The 24,620-nt window shown below is 38.4% G+C and overlaps 1 protein-coding gene across 2 annotated transcripts in view; it reads left to right on the plus strand.

Moving 5' to 3' along the window:
• The window catches only part of Syt9 (synaptotagmin 9), a 176,664-nt gene that overhangs the window by 44,829 nt on the left and 107,215 nt on the right, over window positions 1-24,620 (plus strand). For both annotated transcript variants that reach the window (XR_012451083.1, XM_074084869.1), the window contains exons 2-3: window positions 2,529-2,880; window positions 12,015-12,561. Coding sequence is in view for 1 of the 2 variants with exons in the window: in XM_074084869.1 (XP_073940970.1) it covers window positions 2,529-2,880; window positions 12,015-12,561 (899 nt within the window). In the remaining variant the exon portion in view is untranslated. The remainder of the gene's footprint in view (window positions 1-2,528; window positions 2,881-12,014; window positions 12,562-24,620) is intronic.

Genomic DNA, 24,620 nt, shown 5'->3' on the forward strand with positions numbered 1-24,620 from the left:
TTTTTTTGGTGATATTAGGGTTTGAACTCAGGGCCTACACCTTGAGTTCAACAAGGTGTTCTACACCTCTCCACCAGCCCCTTTTTTGTGATGGGTTTTTTCAAGATAGGGTCTCACAAACTATTTGCCTGGGCTAACTTCAAACCGCGATCTTCCTGATCTCTGCCTCCTGAGCTAGGATTACAGGTGCATGCCACTAGCACCCGGCTCCCTGCTTTCTCTTAAAAGCATTCCAACTTTACACAGTAATTTATATGGTCATATATATGTTAGCTTTTTTTTTGCCATGGCAACAAATCCTTTCAACACTTTAGTGACTTAAAACACCAAATATTTAGGTTTTGCTCATGGATCTGTAGGTCATCTGCAGCCCTGCATTAGGCTGTGGTCAGGTTTAAGTTTTATTATTCATTCTGGACTTTGGACCTGTGCCCAAGTCTTTTTATGGTACCCAGGCTGAAGATCAGCCCTAATCTGAGCTTCTGTTCTCATGCATTAGGTCACAGCTCAGTAGTCCTCTGGTGTGAGGTGGGCTAGGCCACAGTGGCCCATCTTCCATTGCCTAGAGCAAGTCACATGTCCAGGACTAACTCAGAAGGTTGGGATTTATCAGAAGCACTGTGACAGGGTAGAGTGAAAAATTATTAGTAAATAATAATGCAGTTATGGCCTTATACTCCTAAATCCCACTGCCTCCTAGTGTACCCTTCCTCCAAACTTTGAAGGTGGTTTCTAGCCTTATATGTGTCAGGACAAAGCTGTAATAATTAATAGTTTGAAAGGAAGGAGGTTTGCCTCCTTTTGGATTACAGAATGTGTCAAAGGACTTCACCATTGTGTGGAGCCTGTTTTGTGTTTAGATTCAGAGGAGGTGAGGATTAAAGTTTGCTATGGCAACTGGATTAACTGGGAGAGCGTCTCCTTCCTTGTGCCTCCAGCACTACCACCTATTATGGACCAATAAAGTTTCTACTCCACTATGTGAGCTGTCAGAGCCAAGTAGAGCCTGGGGAAAAACCATGTTCCCCCACACACCATGTTGCAGCAGTTCCATGAAGTGTGGTTTTAGTGGTTTTTTGCTTTGTTTCCACCTACACCACTCCTTTACCTGGGAATTTTTGTTTTTATTGTATTCAGTGTCCCTTCATTTGTCAGGGTTAAAAACTCAGCAGTGATTGTTTTTCTTAAAACAGTCCAGAAATTCCTTAAAGTTATTGGTTCAGTGATGGGTTGATGATACCCTTCCTTGATTTCCATTGCTTATTCCATTTCAATAGGATTTACAAAGGATTTAAAGACCTATGTTGAAACTGAAACCCCACTGTTTTCAAATAAAGATGTAATATTGCTTTACTACATGGGCAAAGATCTGTTGAGAGGCATAGGATAGATCTATTACATCCATTACTAACCTGGCAACTGGCTTTCTCTCAAGAGCAAATTTTTTTAGAGGGGTGGTACTAGGGAATAAACTCAGGACCTTGTATATACTAGGCAAATACTTGAGGTAGCCTCCAGCCCTTTTGTTTTATTTTGTTTTTGAGATAGGGTCTCACTAACTTTGCCAGGCTGACCTTGAACTTGTGACCTTCCTACACCAAAGTAGCTTGTGTATACCACCATGCCTGGCTTAAGAGCAGTTTTTCATGAAGAAACAGTGTTATCATTCCATAACAAGGGCCTTCAGAGTCATGCTAAAAAGCACATGGATGGTAGTTGGTCAGTTTGACTCAGTATAAGTAGATTGGCAGGAGGGTCCTACAGGCCCCAGTAGGAATACAGATTGTCACAGATCATAAAATGTTGGCATTGCTGTGAATAGTTGAAACTGTAAGAAATAAATTAGTGTTTTATTTTCTAGAATATGAATCAATGAAAGTATAAAGTCAGTTATGCTTCCATTGTATCTCCAAAACCAAGCACACTCTCTGACACATAGTGGACATGCATAAAACTTTGGTGAAAGCAATGTAAATATTAATGGTGGACAGTAGAGGCAAACATAGGAAGAGTCCTTGGGGGTCCTGAGTGCGGTGGAGCATGGTAAGGACACATAGGTATGTACTTTAAAGTAGTAGTGCCAGAAATGTGTTCAGGTTGAGTCACTCTAACTCTACTGTAGGTGGGATGGGAGCTCTTTGAGATGGTAGAGTAATTTTTAAGGACAATTGAAAATTCCCTGCTCAGAAAACATTAGTGTTTTGTGCTGCCTATAAGATAGAGTTTCATTAGACTTGCAGGGTATTCCTGGTCTCCCTGAACATGTACTGTTTCTTGCTGTTTCTAAACATGGCCTGCGTGTTATGTTAGCTCCTCTCTGCTTTTGCTCACTGGCCTTCTAGTTTGTGTCCGAATTGTCGTTGTCATTGCCACTGCCACTGAATCGGGTGATCCAGTTTCTCCCAGCCTGACCTTCCACAGTCAGTTCCTTTGGGATGAATGGGTAAGATGGTCATTCTGCCTGCCCTGTGCAGTGGGTGGACATGGGAGGAACAATCATATTGACCTTTATCTTTGCTTCTTTGCAGATATCTCAGTGAGCCTGCTAACCCTCGTGGTCACTGCCTGTGGTCTTGCCCTCTTTGGTGTGTCTCTCTTCGTGTCTTGGAAACTCTGCTGGGTTCCATGGCGAGAACGAGGCCTGTTCTCTGGTAGCAAAGACAACAACCAGGAGCCTCTTAACTACACAGACACAGAGACCAATGAGCAGGAGAACAGTGAGGACTTCCTAGACCCACCCACGCCCTGTCTTGATTCCTCCATGAAGATCAGCCACACCTCCCCCGACATTCCCCTCTCTACCCAGCCAGGGCTCCAAGAGAACTGTGCCCATGGCATCCGTGTTCAACGCCAAGTCACAGAGCCAACATCATCGGCTCGGTCAGTAATGCTCCCTTTTTTTCCGAATGTAAAGCAAGAGCTGCCCAATTAGCCTTTCTTGGCAGGGATGGTACTAATTAGCCAAGGAACCTGAAACTTTTCGATGTCCATTTAGTATCAGAGACATGAATATGGGAAAACACTGTGCTGAAGTTAGTTCCTGAGCTCTGCTTAGTCTCCACAGTCCATAAAAGTAATAGTTAACACTGTTAGAATTTACCATGTATCAAATATGATCTGCAAAGTATAAATGCATTTTTAAATTATAGTTTATAACTTTGAGATAGATACTGTTATTTTCCTTTTATCTAGCGGAAACTTGCAATTAAGTAACAAAGTCATATGTTATAAGCACCCACATTAGGATTAGAACCATGGTTCAACCAATACCGAAGCCTGGATTCTTAAGTCACTATTCCCTGATGCCCCCTAATTCTGTAGAATTTATTCACTATGCCTCTCACCTAGCCTAGCAGTTGCAAAAAGGCTCTCTTCAGACTCCATAATGTAGTTGGAAGTCTTTATTCATCTCTAGCCTTATCGAAGGCTTACAGATTACTAGGCCTAGGGTCACTGTCTTTCCATTGTTTGGATGCTTTATTCCCTTAACAGTAGAGAAATAACATAGTGTGATGATTAAATCCATGGGCTCTGAGGTCTAACGAATTGTCTTTACTTACATGTGCGATATGGAACAAATCACATAGCCTCCGTATATGTCCTTTTTCTCTTCTGTAAAAGAAAGACTTTTTTTTGAAAGTGAAAGGACAGCTCGTGCTTGCATACATCTGTACTAGTTAGTGCTGCCATTTTGCTTTCCATATTACTGTTAATTTCACCTTTGTCATTGAGACAATGCCTCTCCAAGATGTAGATGATGTATAAAGGTGAGTTTAAGGCTAAACAGCCAGATCTAAACCACTGAATGTAAAAAACAGTTTTTAATAAGAGATTTTAGGAAAAGAGACACAGGAAGCAACTTTGTTTAAAATGAAAATATTTTCTTGAGTGATAGCCAGAGGAATAGCATGTACTATATTGTTTTAGAAATATGAACGTGGTTTGGGAGTATTTTCTTTTAAATCTTCTATTCTCTAGAAACAGAAATAAGATTTTGCCCTTTTTTATGATAATCAAGTTTATCCTAGAGGCTGCTCTCATTCATATAAAGTAGGATGGAATATGACAGTTTATAGTTTAATTTTTTTTCAGAAACCTATTTTAGCATCAATTCCAATTCAGAATCAAAGAGCTAAACTTAAAATATTCCTCTGTAAGGAAATGGGTGGCTGCTTGCCATTTGATTTAGAAGAAATCCTCAGATTTTGCCACTAGGATTTCTCTTCAGATTTAAGACTTGAATATAGCCTGAACACTGTTTGGTACCATCATGAAATTCATGTACTGGTTCTGATCCATGATAATAAAATCCTTTTAGTACTTCAAGACACGGAGCCTTTCAGATGGGGACCCCACTGAAATTGTCTCCCATTTGATTCTACCTTGCATGTAACTTTTTTTTTTGTCTTTGTTCCTCCCAGATAAAGTGGTAAAACTGTGTTTTTGTTAGATTCAGTCTGACCATTCTGCCATATTACTAATGAACTGATATCAATAACATCACTGTAATTATCATGCTATTCTAGAAAGATGCATCAATAAACATAATGTGTTTATAAGAGAAAAACTATTGTTATTTCACCACTGATTTGTACAACTTGAGTAGAAGGAAAAAGGAGAGCAAAGGAATTATCCCTATAAAACTCATTTTGCATTCAGATTATTTTAGTTTTGAAGACATGCAATTAAAATATCTTTCCTGGTAGTGAAAATCAGGTTTAGTAATAGCTGAACTGTTATTAGAAAACTAAACTCTTTCTAGCTACATTTGACCTAGTATTAAAATTTGTGTCATTATGCTTTTAAAACATTCGTACCTAAATTACTACTGGCCTAGTTTTATGTGTTCTGTCTGGAAACACATGTTTTTTGTATAGCAATGTATGGTCCTGTAATTTTTTAGTAATTGTGTTGTGTCATAAACACACACACACACGCAACCAAACTTTTTACTGGCATAATGGAAAAATGAATGAAATCCTTTATGCTTCAAAACATTTTTAACATTCTTTTTTAAGTAACATATTTAGGAACAGGAAAGGTACTCTTTGGTAAGATGGTCTTGAAAGTTTGCTCTTCCTGCTCTGATTTCTTCTGTCTTCTTCCTTATTATGTCCTTTACTTTGTAACCGTTATCATTTTCTTTCTTACTGTGTCCATCCTACAGCTGTTATCACTTGTCCCAGGGTTCTAAGAACACTTCATTGGCCTAGTGCACATAAAACTTAACCTCCCATTTAAGGATGCCCTCTGTGTCACCATGGGTGGCATAATTTCTCTTCCAGTATTTACATTAGAAATCTCTCTACCTCACCTGGCCTCTTCAGATTGGAAATGTTTGGCTCACACCAGTGCCGTTTGGAATATCCTAAAGATAAGCTTTATTTTGTCTTCTGAGACTGTCAGGATGACTTTCTGTTTTTCTTTCAAGGTCAAGCATATTAAGATTCTATGTTTAGTTAGCTCAATTACTATTAAAACCATGTGAAATTCCTATTCATTCTTTTCAGTTTTGATGAAATCCTTTTTATATTGATGACCTAATATTGGGAATGTGGACATCGTAATTTTCTCAGAATTTTTTAATACCAGAGCTTTCTAATAAAGGTCTCAACCCCAAGTATATGATAATCCTTGGATCCTCAAAGTAAGAGGAGACTTTAAGGCCATCAGTTCCATTTTCTGACTCATATCCCATGCTGTTTTTTTCTTTTTAAATTGTTCTCAAATTTCCTGTATAACACTTTGGAGTTATGAAAGCATCACTGGCCATATCTCAAACTCCATATCAGGTCTTTGAGGATCTTGCATCATATTAGCACAGCCTCATCACCTGTCATCGCCACCATATTGCAGAACTCCAGAGTCTGCTGTTCACGTGGACTCAATGGGAGGCTTTGCCTGAAGAAAGCATGTTGTATTCCAGCCATACTATCATCTCTCCTGGTTCCTTCAGTATTCGAGCCTTTTCCAAACTATAGACCTCTATACATGCTGTTCCCTCAGCTAGGGATTCTTTTCCTTTCCTGATTCCTTTGCAGCTTTAATGTCCTACTTTAAATGACTTCTGCTCACAAAGGTCTCCCTGATCTCCGACCCAAACAATGTATCCTATCCTCCACTGCTTGTTACTCACAAGTTTTAAGGGTTTTATTTTCAAACCATTGAACTCTATTTCTAAGTGATTGTTTGCTTACTGCCTGTACTTCCCTCTAGACTATGAGTTCTGTGAACTCAGAGACCATATTTGTTTTGTTTCTTTATCTGTATCCAGCCCCCAGTGCAGCCCCAGGCATAGAAGATGTTTCCCCATGAATTACTGGCAGAATACATTGTCAATAGTATGCCACTTTTCTCTTATTCTGCTGACAAGAATGGCAGAAGAGCAAAAGTGTAAACTAAGTAAGGCCCGCAATGGTATGAGGCTGGCAGAAGACCATTTATTCCAGGCCTTGTACTCATTGAGAGTTTTCCCATTTAGACTTTTGACTTTATCTCCAAATTAAACAATACAGTCACAGAAATACACTGACAGGATTGAAAGAAGATAACAATTACAACCATCACACTTTAAGTTTGGATCCCTTTACTATCCACAAGTCCAATAAGTAGTACACAATGATTAAATGTTATAATCTGTGAGTCTGTGAGTAGCACATTTCCTTTTTTGTTTTTTTGACAGTACTGGAGTTTGAACTCAGGGCCTTTCATTTGCCAGACAGGCACTCTACTGCTTGAGCCATACCATCAGCCATACACATTTTTATTAAGCTCTATTTTTGCATTGGGAACAAAATAAAATTTAATTACTCTTTTAGTTATCTCTTCATGTTTTAATGAACTGGCAACTTCAAAAATGGAAGTGTCCTAAACCTATCTCAACTCTCATGAGAACCTAAACTTAGATACATGCATATTTTCTCTACTGGGATTTAATTATCTGAAGGTATTTTATACACAGCATTAATATATTTATTCTAGATACATGTATTGAGCATCTGTTATGCATAAAATTCTATATTAGGTCCTGATATTAAAGAAAGAAAACATGGCTCCCCCTTCAAAAGCTCAGAAGTAAAACATTAATCACATGCTGAAGTGATCAAATTATTCTCTAGAATATTAATCTGAAATTAATGCATAAATGCATAAATTAACATAGGGAGCCAATTCAGGTCTGTAGTGGTATAGGCCTGAGTCCAGCTGGGAGCAGTGGGAGTGGAAGGAGACAGGTGATATGAACTACTTAGGGAAAGTGTTGGTGGACAGAGGATCATGTTGGTTGTGAGAGATAAGCTATTTGAAACCTGTTTAACTTGGGACAGAATGGTAGGAAGCTGATAATACTTCTGTGTAACCAATTGTTCTTGACCACACGTCTCCACTTGCCCTAAGCCCAATGCCCTCATCGTCATTATCTCACTCACTGTAGAAACCCCTGAATCCCAGGCCAAGAAAGCCTCAGATTTCCATTTCCTTCTGCCCTTGCAGTGTGTTAACTGTGTTTGTCCCTGTCCAGAATTTCGTCTGTGGTTCAGACCAATTCAACTCTCCTCTCCATCAGTTGCAAAGTTTCAAAGAAGGAAAACAGGCTTCTATCTCCACTGTTTCCAGACTTTCCTACCTTGGCTGCAATGTAGGGGAAAAAAAATGATGATGGTTCAGAAGTCACAAGTTGTTTCCCTCCTTTCTTTCCTTAGACCCTGAAGCCTGGTTGACACAGATGATCCAGTAACAGGGAAAGATAGGTCAGGTTTCACTTCTAAGGTTAGAGAATATAGAAGAAAGTGCTCTTGGTCTGTGGTCACACAGAAACCCAGAGATGGAAGGGATGGTGGGAATTCTGAGCACTGGCTTCTGTAGAGTCTGGTATAAAAGATTCATATTTAAGAGGCTCCAGATAGAGATTCTGGAGTCATGTTTAAGGGGCTCCAGATAGAGATTCTGGGACCAAAGAGCTGACAATCCTGTTAGAAGGCTGGGACCAAGATTAAAATTCAGTTAATTTTCCTACTGAAATTAACTCTATATCATCAGTTTGGAAAAGAATAAGGTTGATGCAAGGCCCGCTCAAGTACCATCTCCTCCAGGAAAATTTCCTGAGCCAGAGGCCTGTCATTCTCCCTCTCTGTTCCCTGGCTGTCTGACCTCTGGTCAGTACTTACCCTCTGCCCTGCTTTATAGATATTGCAGGACAATCTCACCTGCCTGGCCAGTCATTTCATTCAAGGTCTGAACTATGCTTTGCTTCTATGCTCCTTCCATTCCATGTAACACCTGGCTTTGCACATTCATACTTGTTGAATTCCAGTATTGCATCTTCTTAAGATCTGATGGACATAGTTGGTTTGGGGTGCTGGTTCAGAGACTGAGAGTAGAACAGAGACTGATCAATTCACATTTGAGGAAAGGAGAGGAGGAAAAGCATGGTATTAATATATTTACTCCTGCCCCTCCTGACCCATGGCTGCAGCTCAGCACAAATCTGATTCCTTCAAATGTGAAAGTATGTTTTTGAATTTATTATAGGAAGTCTGCTTTGCACATTTTATTAGTTATATTTGAACCCATACTTACTCCAGGTTCAACTACTAATCTTCCAACTTGTGTGAGAGTTCCAACCCCAGCAGCCAGGTTTTCTGAACCTGTGTTAGGGTGTGACTTATAGAGGAGGCTGTCTCTAGACTTTCTCCCCTCTCTCCCACCATCCTTGGTATTTGCTGTTTCTTCTTTCCATTCATGGTGCAAATTAAGTCCTGAAAATACAGGATTCTCTAGTCCTACTCAGAAGACGGTGTTTCAGGGATAGATTCTTCCTTACCACATTATTATATTACTCAGTGACATTACAATTCCAGACCCTTGCTCTGGGGAACCTCTTATATACTACCCTAAAGACCACCACCAATGACCTTATCTGGGATGGGGAGTCAGATCCAGGTCAAAGCACTATATTCTGTTTACCTTCCTTATCTCTTGATTTCGCTTAATTTTTCTGCCTGCCTGCACGTCAGTAGTCCATGAGAGGTATGGAATATTGATTTTCCATTTCCTCCACCTCATCTTCTCCTTTGTGTCCCTGGGGCAGCCTCCCTGCTCTACTGTCTCATTTCTCAGTATGCAGAGTGCTAGCCATTATGGAGGGATGTTACAAGTTACTTTGGTTCTCTGGCTGTTCAGAACTTCTTTATTCTACACCCACCCCCAACTTCAATAAGCTGTCACAGGCTTCTGAAAGGAGCCTCAAGCAGCAAGAAATTGTCATGCTTGGTTACAGTCTGCTATCTGCTTTAAGCTACTACTTTACAGTGAGATTCAACTGTTTTGCCTATAGCAATTCTGAATGGGGAGAAAAGTATCAGGAATGAAATTCACATGTAATAAATACACTTGGTAGTATAGATAGGTAATAGTGGTTCATATTTCTGGTTGATTTTTGTGAAGAATCACTGTGTTGGAATTTTGAGGGAGGGGCTTCCTGTACAATTGGGTTCTCTGGGAATGAGATTTTGTTTTTAATTTTGAAGTATAAATCTCTCTGTATTGCCCTCCCCAACCCACTCTATCTACCCACTGGCAATCCACCATGGTAAAAAAAAAAAAAAGAATGTGTACAACACAAAATGTTCCATTGCTAAGTAGCCAAATCCATGTATTTTAAATTTAAATTTACTTGGTAGGTTTAGTCATATGGACAAGGGTGAAGACAAAATGTTGCTTCATTGTAAAAAAAAAAAAAACCTCAAAGGTTACTTGTTATGCACAGAGTCTGCTCAGCAGCCATCCTGGGAGGAAAGTGGCCAGAGTGACTGGGTTTGTGGCCGAGTGTAGACACAGGATTGTTGCTCCATCAGATCTATCCCCAAGAAGGAGCATGAGGGTACTAACTAAATAGCATCTAGAGTGGTCTGTACTAGCTCGTTCTCACCCAGAAATGTGGAAATTGACTCAATACCAAAGTATGGACATTTTCTGAATCTAGCCTATGAAGAAAAGTCAGAGATGGAACTGGTAGCATTGCCTTCTGGTCTGTGCATGAGGCACAGGAGCATAAGGAATACCTGCTCCTCCCTGCCAGCTCTTCCTATCCACAAAGACCAAGTGATATTAAAGCGCTGCACAAGCACCATAGAGGTCCTACTTCTTGACAAGGGATGGCCTGGCTGCTTCAGCATGGAGAGCCAGTTTGGTTATTTAACAGCATGTCCTGCTTCTCTGTCTCTCCCCCCAAATCATCAGCTACAAAGATATCTTAAGATTGTACTTTTCTCTGAAAGAAACTAAAATTTCACAGCAGCAACTGTCAGGCCAGACTTTTTGTACATTTGGGAATGGTTTTATCTGGGATTTGTCTACTTGCCGTGGACTGTGTTGGGTGTGACAGGTACAAGTGACAACTCCGTGCAGTGCACTTGTTGTACCATGTGGGTGATTAGTGTTAAGGAGGATATTTTAAGATGAAGAGGAATGTTCAGCACAGCAACATCTGTGATGACAAAGGAGAATGATTTCAAACATGTCTCAGGGTCTGTTAATCCCAGTTTCACATTTTTTATTTCATAAGTTTTAAAAAAGGAAAAGAAGACAAATACAAATGTTTGTTCTACCTCACCAACTATTTACCAATCCCTCAGAGACAGTCCGGCTGTTCCCTTTCACTTCCACTGAGACACTATCTTAATTAAGGTTACTAAGGGACTACACATAATAATGATGTAAGGACCATGAACTCTGAATGAAGAACAGCAAAAATAACTTTAAAAACAACCTTGTATGTAATAACTACTTTCACCTTGTGAGGAACCCACATAGATAAGACTGGTTTTAAAGGGAATTGTAGAGAAATTTATAACCCAAACCAATAAGCTCATAGGGTGAAGAATAAATTCCACTAGTACATACATAGATAGATAGATAGATTAGGTATAGATATAGATATAGGGCAGTACTGGGGTTTGGACTCAGGTCCTCATGTTTTCCTGGCAGGTGCTCTAGCACTTGAGCCACAACTCCAGCCCTTTTTTTGCTTCAATTATTTCTCAGGTAGGTTCTTGCCTTTTTGCCCTGGCTGGCCTCATACCACTATCCTTCTACATATGGCCTCTTACATAGCTAGGATCGCAGGCAGATGTCACTGCACCCAGCTTATTTGTTGAGCTGGGGACTCACTAACTTTTTGCCTTGGCTGGCCTTGAACCTCAGTCCTCCTAATTTCCACCTCCTGAGTAGCTGGTGTTACAGGTCTGAGCCCCCTAGCAAACATTTAATTTGCAAATATCAGTACCCTGCCTTCTCTAACAGAATCCCTAACTGCATTTGTAGTATATAAATGCCACTATCAGTGTTTACTTCAGAAATGAAAAGTTCTGATTAAGAGTCACCCATGTGGCACAACAAAAGCACAATCTGGGAACTGTTATTGGTTCCTGTCACAGCCAACTCAATCCCCTGCAAGAAGATACATCCCAGTCACATACATCTTCACATGAGCAAAAACTGTGTTCTTGTATTGAAATGATTTGATCTGAACCAAGAAGAATTTGCATCCATATAAAGCTATAAACCAGTGACAGGAAGTCCTATGTAATGTAAAGAAAGATGCATTCTTTTAAAGACAACACTTAGCTAGCTATTTCAATTTCAGCATATTATTTGTAAAGTGAATAATTTTATTTTTAAAGCAGCTTATACAAATCTTTACATTCCACCAGCCAGATAAGCTTCTTTAATGGCACATTAGACAGTTTAGAAAGTGCATTAAAACCTTTAAAACTCTGAGGTCACATGTTAGTAAGTTCATTTCCTGATACCGAACCTCAATTTTGAGCTTGAGGCCTGAGGGAGCGGCTTACTCACGTTGATGAGCATTTTGAATTTAGGCCAAAAAGAAAAAAAAAAAAAAAAGATCCACAGATCTAAGCTCTTAACAGTCTACCTACATTCCAGGCACAGGTTTCTGAAAGACCCATAGCAAATGAGGTAATAACTTTGCTCTGTCTTGTTCTTCATTCAAGGCATAATTCAATCCGAAGACAACTCAACCTGTCAAACCCTGACTTCAATATCCAGCAGCTTCAAAAACAGGAACAGTTGACTGGAATTGGTAGAATTAAACCGGAGCTGTATAAACAGAGGTCATTGGATAATGATGATGGGAGAAGGAGTAACAGCAAAGCTTGTGGGAAACTGAACTTCATTTTAAAATATGACTGTGACTTAGAGCAGCTCATAGTCAAGATTCACAAGGCTGTCAATTTACCCGCCAAGGACTTTTCTGGGACATCAGATCCTTATGTCAAGATCTACTTGCTTCCTGATCGGAAAACAAAGCACCAGACTAAAGTTCACAGAAAGACCCTGAACCCTGTGTTTGATGAAGTGTTTTTATTTCCTGTTCCCTACAATGACCTTGAAGCTCGGAAGCTTCACTTCTCTGTATATGACTTTGACAGGTTCTCTCGCCATGACTTAATTGGCCAAGTGGTGGTCGATCACTTCTTAGACTTGGCTGATTTCCCCAGAGAGTGCATCCTTTGGAAGGATATCGAATACGTCACCAATGTGAGTCTAGCATTTCTTCATTTTGGGGGTGGGAGCTTCTCTGTTAGCATGGAATCAAATTCTTGGGGGGCAGAGTATAAAATTCATGTCAGTATTCCTCTGGTTATTATTTTAGTACATCTTTGTATCTTTACAGTGATGGGTTTTCAACAATATCCATTTGGAAATTTCTAAGAATTATTCAAGAAAGCTATATTAAAGAGTCATATTCTCTCTCCTTTTTTCTGAATCTTAGCTGTTCCCTAACAAGAGATACCTGTCTTCCTCATCACAGTTTTCCTTAATGCTTTCTTGGATTGTTTGGGTTAAATGGGTCCTGGAATCCTATTCACTGTATTCTGCAGCTAAGAGACCATCGCCTAACTCTGAGAGCACTAAGTACTTGTCTGTGTTCTCAAGTTAGCTCAACAGCCCTTACATGATCAAATCATCTAATCATAGAGGTGGGAGTGGTAGAGAAGAGCTGGCACCATATTTTCAAATGTAAAACTCACAAATCAAAAATACAAGAAGTTCAGTCTGAAAAAGAGGCTGCAGACAGTAGCAAAACTGACCTATAGAAGGTCAAATACAATTTAGAATCTAGGGGAGAAGACAGAGATACTATGTTGTGCTCCATATGTCTGTGTTTACATTCTAAACATGGGATTGCAGAAGCGATAATTTTATTCTATTTATATCTGTTTTACTCTTCTGCTGAGATATATTGACACTCCAGAAACAGAAAGAAAATTTGGACTTTCTTAGGTAACTGATATTTCCAAGATGCTTATTTTTTCACATGTCCAAGTTCCCTAAAACAACTTTGTTAGATCATCATGAATCAAAGCCCTTCCAAGACCAGCATTGCTCTTTCTCTGTCTTGGCATCCAAAGGGGCCAAGCGTCACCATGTTTACTCAGCTTAGATAATAATCCAGCTTGAGTTTAGAGCTGATGTAGTGAAAGGCCCATTCTGCTCAAATGAAGACAAAAAATCTCTGCTCAATGACCAAATAATCCCACTAGCACTCTCCCTTCTTTAGCCACTTTTATGAACTGGGGAACTCACCCACACTTTCGTGGCAGTAAGAGATACCTTCTCTCCACATGCCACAAGGTACTAGTGCCAACTTTGTCCTGCTACACAGGTAAGGAAAGTGTGGCATGGGGTTCTGCAGGCCACCATCATAATGTTGGAAAGGAAAAGAAGAAGCTGGAGGAGGTATAGAAAATACCCACTGATAAAACTAAGGTGATATGGAATGTTGGGGAAGGGACAAACCTCTTCATCTTGAAAGGTTGTAATATATAGAAACCCAAAAATGGATTTTGCAGAAAGCAAGGATTAGCTCCCAAATTCTAATTGACCAAATCAGGAGGCAGCTGAGACACTTTAAGGAAACAGAATGGTTGCTTATAGTAAAATATGAGTAACCCAAAAACTAACCCTCTCACTAGGATATTTACCAAAGTCCTTTTGGGTATAGAAGCAGACATATTGTCAGATGTAGTGATGAGGCTTGGATTTGGTCTGATCTCAGGGTAGGCTACTGAGGGGTTGGTCATACCATCTAGTGAGACATCAATTTATAGTTTTTTGACAAATGGATTCCATAAAATAGCTGGAGAGGTTATTAGAAAGCTCAGTGGGGATCCTACTGTGGAGTTGCCTTCTAGAGGCTTTATGGAGAGAGCAACTCTACATGCACAGAGGCTGATAACATCTGAATAAGGCTGGTCCCTGGTGGGAAAGTCTCCTCAAGCAGGTTCCTGTGGGACAGGCATACTGAGTGGCAGGCTTCGGACACTTTCTGGCTCTGAGAGATCCCTGCTTTTGCAGGGCTTACCTGAGACTGTTCCCTGCATATTGTTGGAAAATCCTGAATTGCCACAGAGATAAAAAGGATGTGAGATTGTTTATCCAGAAACATTTACCTAGGCCTTTGGATAGCCACAGGAGAGGGGAGGTCCTCAGACTGGAATTAAAAATTATTTCATAATCTGCCATGTATTTTTTAAAATTCCACTTTGAAAGTATTATTTGGGGATGTTTTAACATTTTTTTAACTATACCTGTCTGCAAAGACTAAACACAAAGTTCTGAGATTTGTCAAGGTTTTATTTTCATAATATAGATGTGTATAATACTATATATATAATGCATAAACAAGATAATGGAGTAATTAAATGAGTAGGCATGAACCTACCAGCTGAAGAATAGAACACAATCAGTACTTTTGCTGACCCTAGATTGTCCTTCCCCTTCTTGTTACCTCTTACTTCCAGAGGAAACCGCTAGCATGAATTTTATTTAAATTGTGATAAACATAAGTGTGGCAATATAGATTTAGTTTTATTTATTTCTGCTTTTCATAGCTTTTCTTTGACTTGGTTTTATTTATTCAACATTGGAAATGTCATTTAACAATACAGATGAATGGAACAGCTGGATTTGTGTATTTTCATTGCTATGTAATATTCTATGACATTAATATATGACTTCATATATACATTAGCATTCTTATATTGATGATATTTGGGTTGTTATTAGTTTTTTGTAAAAGATTCTGAGTGATACCACAGAACATGTTTCCACATCTCTTGCTTCACATATGTAATAATTTTTGTAGAGTGTGTCCCTGTTAGAGGTAAGGTACATGCATGCTCAACTTTTCTGGGTAGTTTTAAGGTCATTTCCACAGTGACTGACTAAATTGATCCTCCCACTGGTCAAATTTGACAGTTCTTAGTGCTCTACTTTCCCAACAATTCCTGCATGTGTCGCATTGATTAATATGCATGTGTGTACATGCATGGAAAATGGTATGTCATTAGTATTTTCTTGTTTGCCAGGATTGACCATCTTTTCATATGTTAATTGGCCACTCATGCTTCCTTTATTGAGAAATGCTTGTTCAGAACTTTCTTCTATTATCTCCATTTCCATATTGATTCATATATGCTCTTTTTGTAGTCTGGATACAAATCCTATGTTGGTTATATGTATTACAAATTTCTTATCAAGTATATCATACTTGCATTCACCTAGTATTGTTGATTTTAAATTAGCACATTTAAGAAATCTTATCCTGTGTCATGAAGATATTTTCCTACTAGAAGATTTAAAGCTTTGACTTTCTCAAACATAATTTTCACCTCCCCCAGAATGAATTATTTTGTATAGTGTAATACATAGGCATCTTTTATTAGTCATCTCAGGCTGTCATATCAAAATACCAGACACTAAGTTACTTAAATAACAGACATATAATTCTGACAGTTCTGGAGGGTAGAAAGTCCAAGATTAAGGTACTGGCAGATAGAGTTCCTGGTGGAGTTCTCTCTGGCTTGCTGTCTCACTTTTCCCTACATGGTAGAGAAAGAGATATCTCTGGTCTGTCTTCCTCTTCTTATGAGGACATTAATCCCAGCAAAGGGCCCCAAACTCGTAACCTCATCTGAGTCAAATCACTGCCTACATTCTCTACCACCAAATACTATCACATTGGGGACTAAACTCCCACGTACAAATTTTGAGGAGGACACAATATTCAGCCTATACAATATACCCATATTTTTCTAGTGAATAAACAATTTCCTGGCATGTTTTCCCAATATTATATAGTGCATGCTCTGTACTGTATAGATATTCACATAGGAGGAATCTGTTTCTATCCATTTTTCTATTCGACTATATAAGTAGCATGATTTTCTAATTACTATTGTTCTAGAATAGGCCTTAAGTCACCCAGTGTAGTCCTTTAGCTCAGTCTTAGCTAACACTTGATTTTTTTGGTAAATTTTAGAGTTGCATTATCAAATTAAACAAAAAATTATTTCTGGTGTTTGTTTGGACTTGTATGAAGTCTGTAAGAGTAGTTTAGGGAAATTTTACATCATTTTAATATCGACTCTATTCATGTCCACAGTGTATATTTCCATTTATCTAGTTCTTTAGTCATTCATTAAAGTCTTACAATTTTTTCCATAAAGATCTTGAACGTCTCTTGTTATATTTGTTGTTAGGTCCTTAACTTTTTGCTGTTTGAAATGGTAACTTTTATAAAATTCCATTTTGTGGCTATTGCTGATACACAGTTGAAATTTAAAAAAATTATCTTGTTTGGTAACCTTGTAAAACTCTTATTAATTCATATAATTTGATTATAGAATTCCAAGTTTTCTTTGTAAATAATCAGTCATGTGTGAATTATGGTAATTTTACTTGTTTTCAATCTGTACCTTTTATTTTTTCTAAATCTTTTGTTCTTTTTTATTGTAGAATATACAGATTAATATTTCCAGTACGATGCTAAATAATAAATATGAGAGTAGGCATCTTTGACTTGTTCCTTATTTTAAATGTAATGTCTTCACATTTCTATTCAATATGATCTTGGTGTAGATATTCTGAGGGTATCTTTATAATAAGAATGTATTCCTCTATCCCTAATTGATTAAAACTTTTTATCACAAATAGTTTTTTTTTTTTTTATCAAATGCTGTGATTTGGTGAGGACTCCCTCTAATCTGCTATTCAGGTCAATTATGATACCCAGTTTTCTAATTTTGAGTCAAAATTAGATCTACATTTGCCTTGATGTATTACCTTTTCTAATGAACTGCTGAGTTCATTTTACAGACATTTCATTTTACATTTATGTGCATGAGTGATGCATGTAATTTACTGTTTTGCACTATCCTTGTTTGGTTTGGAATCAAGGTAATTCTCGTTTTATAAAATTAGTTGGAGGATTGTTTTGGATATCTTCCATTTGTTCCCGGTAGGTGCCCTTGGAGGTTTTAGGGTTTTCATTTATCTTTCTTCACACTGTAAGAACTCCCATAGTATCTGGATTCTGCTTAGGTTCAATGAGGAAGGGAGAAGAGTAAAGTTGGTGTACTTATTTCCTTATTTCTTGGGGTATCCATAGACTGGCAATAACTTTATACTGAAAGCCCCAGCTCTTGAATATGTCTTTATATTGTGATTATTCTTAGAAGATTTTTTATTCTGGGAATAAAACATTTAGGAGCATAAAATTCTCAGTTACTTTGACTTTGGCATTGTAAAGCTATCATTCCATTTTTTTCTGACTTATTCTAATGTTTATTCCTTTGAGTGTCAGTGTTCTTGATCTGTAGATCTCACTTATCTCTTCAGTGTTCTGTATTTTGATTATATTGTAGCACTTATAGTGTTAATTCCTATTAAATTATAAATGTATATATTTATTAATTCTGAGCAAGATATATGGGGATTCCTGAATCTGAGTTGTTTCCTTTGATCACTTCTGAAAAATTCTTAGCCATTTACTTCTTTCCATTATTTGACATGTTTTCTACTTGCCTAATAAAGTTGATAGTCTTTTTCCTCAATAAACTTTATAAATACTTATATAAATGTATATACATCTACTTTACATATACATATATGTATGTACACATATATACATACATACATATGCATATGTACATGTGTTATATATGTATTTATGAATGTATTTCAACATTCTACAAAATGGTTACCTTTCTATTCTGCTCCTCATAACTTCAATAGCTATAATTTGTGCAACTCTGATTCTTTTGTTTTGCATTTGCATTAACACTTTTAACTCATTCTGCCTTGCTATCTCTTGTGCTTAGATTTCTGACTGCAAGTTCATCTAGCTTACAACTTGTCAGTAGATATTTGAAGGTGTGGCTTTAAAATGCATTTTTTCAAAGATGATTTGAAATTGTCTCTGTCAGATGCCTAGATTAACTACCAGTGTGGAATGATTTTAACTAAATGTTAATTTAAATCTAGTTAATTTAGCCTCAGAATTTTTGGACAAGAGATAGGGCAAATATAGGCTCCAAAATGTGTAAGTGCAGATTTGCATTCATGGTTAGAAACTGGTTAGGGAGATTTTTTTTTATTCTTCGCCTACAGCAAGTTCAAGACTGGCATGTGTACCACTATCTACTTGTGTAAGGCAGAATTTCTGTCATGTTTGTTTTTAAGCGTGTGAACCAGAGGATGCAGAACTCCACCTTTACGCAGACCTCTCCCACAACACACTAATCTCCAAGGTCACATTTATTTCCACTCAAGATCTGGCTTCAGAGGTTACTCACCTCCATGGATTCATTCTCTTTTATTATTTTTGGCCACTTAAAAATTTCTGTCCCATCAGCTCTACTACACACTATAAAGGCTTCCATACCTACTATCTTTACGTGAAGGAGTTTCAATGAATATTCACCCTACTGCTGGAAACACTCTGCTTTATTACTTGAACTATCTTAAGAAAAGCTCTTCTCACTTATACTAACTAAACAATCTGTGTATTATATGTATGCATCAATAGAAGTCCTGCAATCTAAAATCTTCATTTAGCAAATAAAACTGAGATGGGGGGCTATCATTAGATTCAACCAGGGTTACATAACTGAATGTTGGGCCAGTAGGAGTTGAGATTAAGCTTTTAAATAGTCAGTTTAGTCCGTTAATGAAAAGGTGGTTCAAAATGATCATGTATTCTGGTTTACTTCTTCCTCTCTTTTTTTTGAATTTTTATTTTATTCATGTGTGCATACAATGATTGGGTCATTTCTCCCCCCTTCCCCCAGCACCCTCACTTCCCCCACCCCACTCCCTCCCTTCCCACACCTTCCACCTCGCTACCCAGCAGAAACTATTCTGCCCTTATCTCTAATTTTGTTGAAGAGAGAGTATAAGCAATAATAGGAAGGAACAAGGGTTTTTGCTAGTTGAGATAAGGACAGCTATATATGGAGTTGACATGCATTGATTTCCTGTACATGTGTGTTACCTTCTAAGTTAATTCTTCTTGAACTAACCTTTTCTCTAGTTCCTGGTTCCCTTCTCCTATTGGCCTCAGTTGCTTTAAAGTATCTGCTTTAGTTTCTCTGTGTTGAGGGCAACAAATGCTATCTAGTTTTTTGGGTGTCTTACCTATCCTCATACCTTCCTTGTATGCTCTTGCTTTATCGTGTGATCAAAGTCCAATCCACTTCTTGTGTTTGCCCTTGATCTAATGTCTGCATATGAGGGAGAACATACGATTTTTGGTCTTTTGGGCCTGGCTAACCTCACTCAGAATGATGTTCTCCAATTCTATCCATTTACCTGATAATGAGAACATTTCGTTCTTTTTCATGGCTGCATAAAATTCCATTGTGTATAAATACCACATTTTCTTGATCCATTTGTCAGTAGTGGGGCATCTTGACTGTTTCCATAACTTGGCTATTGTGAATAGTGCTGCAATAAACATGGGTGTGCAGGAGCCTCTGGAGTAACCTGTGTCACAGTCTTTTGGGTATATCCCCAAGAGTTATTGCTGGATCATATGGTAGCTCAATGTTTAGATTTTTAAGAAGCCTCCAAATTTTTTTCCAGAGTGGTTGTACTAGTTTACATTCCCACCAGTAATGTAAGAGGGTTCCTTTTTCCCTGCATCCTTGCCAAGAGCTGTTGTTAGTGGTGTTGCTAATGATGGCTATTCTAACAGGGGTGAGGTAGAATCTTAGTGTGGTTTTAATTTGCATTTGCTTTATTGATAGTGACGGTGAGCACTTTTTCATGTGATTTTTGAATGTCTTCTTTTGAGAAAATTCTATTTAGTTCACTTGCCCGTTTCTTTATTGGTTCATTAGTTTTGGGAGAATTTAGTTTTTTAAGTTCCCTATATATTCTGGTTATCAGTCCTTTGTCTGACGTGTAGCTGTCAAATATTTTCTCCCACTCTGTGGGTGTTCTCTTCAGTTTAGAGACCATTTTTTTTGTTGAGCAGAAGCTTTTTAGTTTTATGAAGTCCCATTTATCTATGCTATCTCTTAGTTGTTGTGCTGCTGGGGTTCCATTGAGAAAGTTCTTGCCTATACCTATTAATTCCAGAGTATTTCCTACTCTTTCCTGTACCAACTTTAGAGTTTGGGGTCTGATATTAAGATCCTTGATCCATTTTGAGTTAATCTTGGTATAGGGTGATAAACATGGATCTAGTTTCAGTTTTTTGCAGACTGCTAACCAGTTTTCCCAGAAGTTTTTGTTGAAGAGGCTGTCTTTTCTCCATTGTATATTTTTAGCTCCTTTGTCAAAGATAAGTTGCTTATAGTTGTGTGGCTTCATATCCGGGTCCCCTATTCTGTTCCACTGGTCTTCATGTCTGTTTTTGTGTCTGTACCATGCTGTTTTTATTGTTATTGCTTTCTTATATAGTTTGAAGTCAGGTATTGTGATACCTCCAGCGCTGTTCTTTTCACTGAGTATTGCCTTGGCTATTCGTGGCCTCTTGTGTTTCCATATAAATTTAGCAGTAGATTTTTCAATCTCTTTAATGAATGTCATTGGAATTTTGATGAGAATTGCATTAAACATGTAGATTACTTTTGGGAGTATAGACATTTTTACTATGTTGACTCTACCAATCCATGAGCATGGGAGATCTCTCCACTTTCTGTAGTCTTCCTCAATCTCTTTCTTCAGAAATTTATAGTTTTCCTTGTAAAGGTCATTCACATCTTTTGTCTGGATCTGAGTATCTGTTTTCTTCATTTCCCTCTGGTTCCTGTACTAATTTTTTGCTGTGGGGAAACTGGTTTCCCCATTTTTTCTATCTTCCCATCATTGCTCTTGGTATTGTTACTGTCCCTGTACTGTGTGCAATTGAGTATCTTCTAGCTAGTAATAATAACAATGGTGATATTTAGAGTGGAAGGGTGAGAGGGGAGGGAAATAAAGAAAAAGGGAAAAACAAATAAACAAGTAGAAAAAAGTAAAACAAACAAAAAAATAGTGTTAAAGATATAAACAGGGAGAGATATATAGTGTACTAATGAACAGTAAGCTAAACAGGCATTAGAGAGACAAAGAGAGGATTAAAATTTAAAAAAAAATCTCCAAGTTCAAATGCAATAAAGTTTCAGTCTTAATAATTTTGATGTTAGTCCCTCAGCTTCCAATCCTGGAGATGGTGTCTCAGAAGTAGTTCTGTTGTTGTCTCATCAAAGGGGAAAAAGCAAAAAAAAACCCCAAAAAACCAAAACAACACAAAATGTCCCAACTTCAAATCCAATACAGTTTCAGTATGTTTTTCAGCATGCAGGTGTAGTTCGGTTGTTGTCTCATCAAAGGAACAGAAAAAAAAAAGAGTCTGGAGACAGCTTTGTGAATGTCTATCTGAGGCTGCGGCTCACCTGCCGGCTACTTTCTGCCTGCTGTTACTGGAGGCTTTATTGATTGCAGATCTCAAGAGTGAGTTTAACACTTACCTAGTCCCTCAGGCTTTGTTTACTTTGAGTCCTCCTGGGCACGAATGCCACTGTTACAAGCTTTCGCCTTTCCAAGCACACTGGGGGAAATGGTGCTACACATGCCTTCTCCGGCCGGCTTGTTTATTTACAGTTTATGTGGGAAGTGGCCTTTCCCCTCTTCTCCAGTGGAGTTTTCCTTATACTGCCACTTTTACAAGCTTCCCTGCTCCTGGTTGCTGGGCAGGTGCCGCCACTCCTGTTTCTCCGGCCGGTTTGTTTATTTATCGTTCCATGACGGATTCCCCTCCTCCCCCTTTGGTACTCAGGGCACCCTGCCGTCTTTGCTACCTGTCTTTTTTGTTGTTGTTTATTATTCAGTTTGGTTTTTTTCTCTTTTTTTTCCCTGGGTGGGGGTCGGTCTGTCCAGGGGGCTATGCTGATCTGGCCCAGGGTTGTCTGTGGGAGTATCATGTGCTGCTTAGCTTACCTGGTGGTCTGTGTCTTCCCAAGTGGTGTGGGAGCTGGAGTCTGGGGCACGGGAGCCCTCCTGGTTTCTCCACTTAACGTGGAGTGGGAATGCTACACATGGGCTGGGAGTGTGGAGGAGTCAAAGTTTTGCCTCTTTTCACTAGTTTTTCCTATAAGGTATATCTCCAGCATCTCTCCAAGATTTTATTTTAGGAAACACGCTTTCTGCTTCCTCCCTCTAGTCACCATCTTGGAATCCTTCTTCCCCTCTTCGACCGTTGATGCCTACTAAGCTTTTAGATCCCAGCTTTAATGACACTTTCTTAGAAAACTCTTTCCTGAACCCTAGGTTAGAGTAGGTTTTTCTGTTATTTAATTCTGTGACACTGTACTTCTAATTGTTTTATTCAATTTTATTTCTTCTCTAGCATACAGTGACATAGTGCAGAGACCAAGTCTGACTTGTTCATGTCTAGAATTATGTCTGGAAGTAAGAGATATATCTTAATAAGATATTGAATAAAATGAAGCTCCTGATGAGGAATTCATTTGCTGAGGCTCTAGGGATGATTGTGTTGGAGGATGTTATGTAGACAGGAGTCCATAAACTAATTTCTTTTATTTTTTTAATTCCTCCAAAGAGAGTGTTAGTTTTATAAATGTTAATATTCAAATAAAATTAATCCTCATGCTTTCCTGGGGAGGAAGAAAACAACAATTATTGAGTGTAAAAATGATAGTTTAATTAAATCTCTCAGCCACTGGGGCCAGATCAGTAATAATATAATGCATACTTGCGGGGATTTTACCAGTCAACAAAAGAGTAGACATCTTTTAGGGGAAGGTCAAAATTTCAGAGAGCCTGGGTTTAGTGGTCTGAAAGAACATTGGCTATTAGGCCCGTACCACTTAGTATTTATCATTGGCTCCATGGCAAGTAGTCTTAAATTACTTCAGAAAACTGTTTCTTTGTGGCCTGCCTAGAGACTGGTTTTGAGAATTTTCTGAGACCTGTGATCATCTCAGTTAGAGTCTGTTGTGGAGAAGGTGCCAGAGTTCATACATGGTGGCTGTGGAAGTTATGAGGTTCTCTCTATGCCAATATTGATTCTGGTTCAGAAGAAGAAATGGCACAGTATAGACTTTAATATTAATAATTTTAAAACCTTGCATTTACATCAATATTTTGCTTTGTGAACAAGTGCTCACAATATATTTTATACTAACTGATTTGGGAATTTACCTGTCCTGTCTCCCATGGGCCTCAGACTGTTTTTGGACCTGATAGAGGTGGACACCTGAAACCACTCAAGCAAGAGATGATAAAAAGAGATGCCCAGGATGCTTGTTCATCACAGTTGACTACAAGTGAGACAGGCAGGTTCTATGATTGGTGTTTATTAATTTGATTCATTTCATATGATTTTATGGCTATGTTATTTCAATGATGTCCTGGCAAATGGATAACAGCTAGATGTAGGGTAGAGAAGTGGAGGGGAAGGGGAGCATATTTGTAGCATTTACTGATAGATTTCTATGGTGTAATTACTCCCACTGGGGCTGATTTTAAGTTGCCAATGTAACATCATTGAAGGCAAAGTTGGGAAAAGATGCTCACACTTGGCTTTCCAAGCTGGTGCCAGCTGATAAATCCCACTCAGTATATCACTACATGTAGTACTAAAAGCGCTAAGGATTGCTTGGTTAGCTGATCCTAAGGAGCAAACAACTTAAAAAGAAATCTATAGTAATCTCTAATTTGCAACTGCTGACAGGAAGCCACATTCATTCTAGAATGTGGATGTGGGGAGCCAAGCCATCACCGGAATTCTCTTCATGAGAATTCACTGAGTTTCACCTGGCCACTTTTTCCATCCATCACCTCTCACACATTCCTTTCCCTGGTGTCTAGATTATTTACAGGAGTAAAAAGTGGCAGAGCTGCCAAACAGAACATATGAAGGAAGGTCTGGATGAAGTTACACATCTTTGACAGAGACCTTGTCTCTTTTATTGTAGCATGGTTGCCAGGATAAAGCATTTAATTTTTTAGATGAAATCCATGACACATACCAAGAGAACATGTATGTGTATGGTTTAGGAATAATAACAAAATGAACATCAATCAATTCAGGACTTAGCTGAATAAAGAGAACATTATCGTAGTTGAAAGATGGTAGACTAGTGGCACCCACTAATTGCTAGCATCTCTGGGGAATAGAACTGGAACATCTGGTAAGTGGTGCCCTTTGAGGTGGGTGACAGCAGGAGGGCACTGAAGTTCTAGTAGCAAACAGACCCATGGTTTAAAAAAAAAATAGAAAACTTTGGAAAACATAACAGAGG

The sequence above is a fragment of the Castor canadensis genome, chromosome 1, assembly GCF_047511655.1.
Source record: "Castor canadensis chromosome 1, mCasCan1.hap1v2, whole genome shotgun sequence".
NCBI lineage: Eukaryota > Metazoa > Chordata > Mammalia > Rodentia > Castoridae > Castor > Castor canadensis.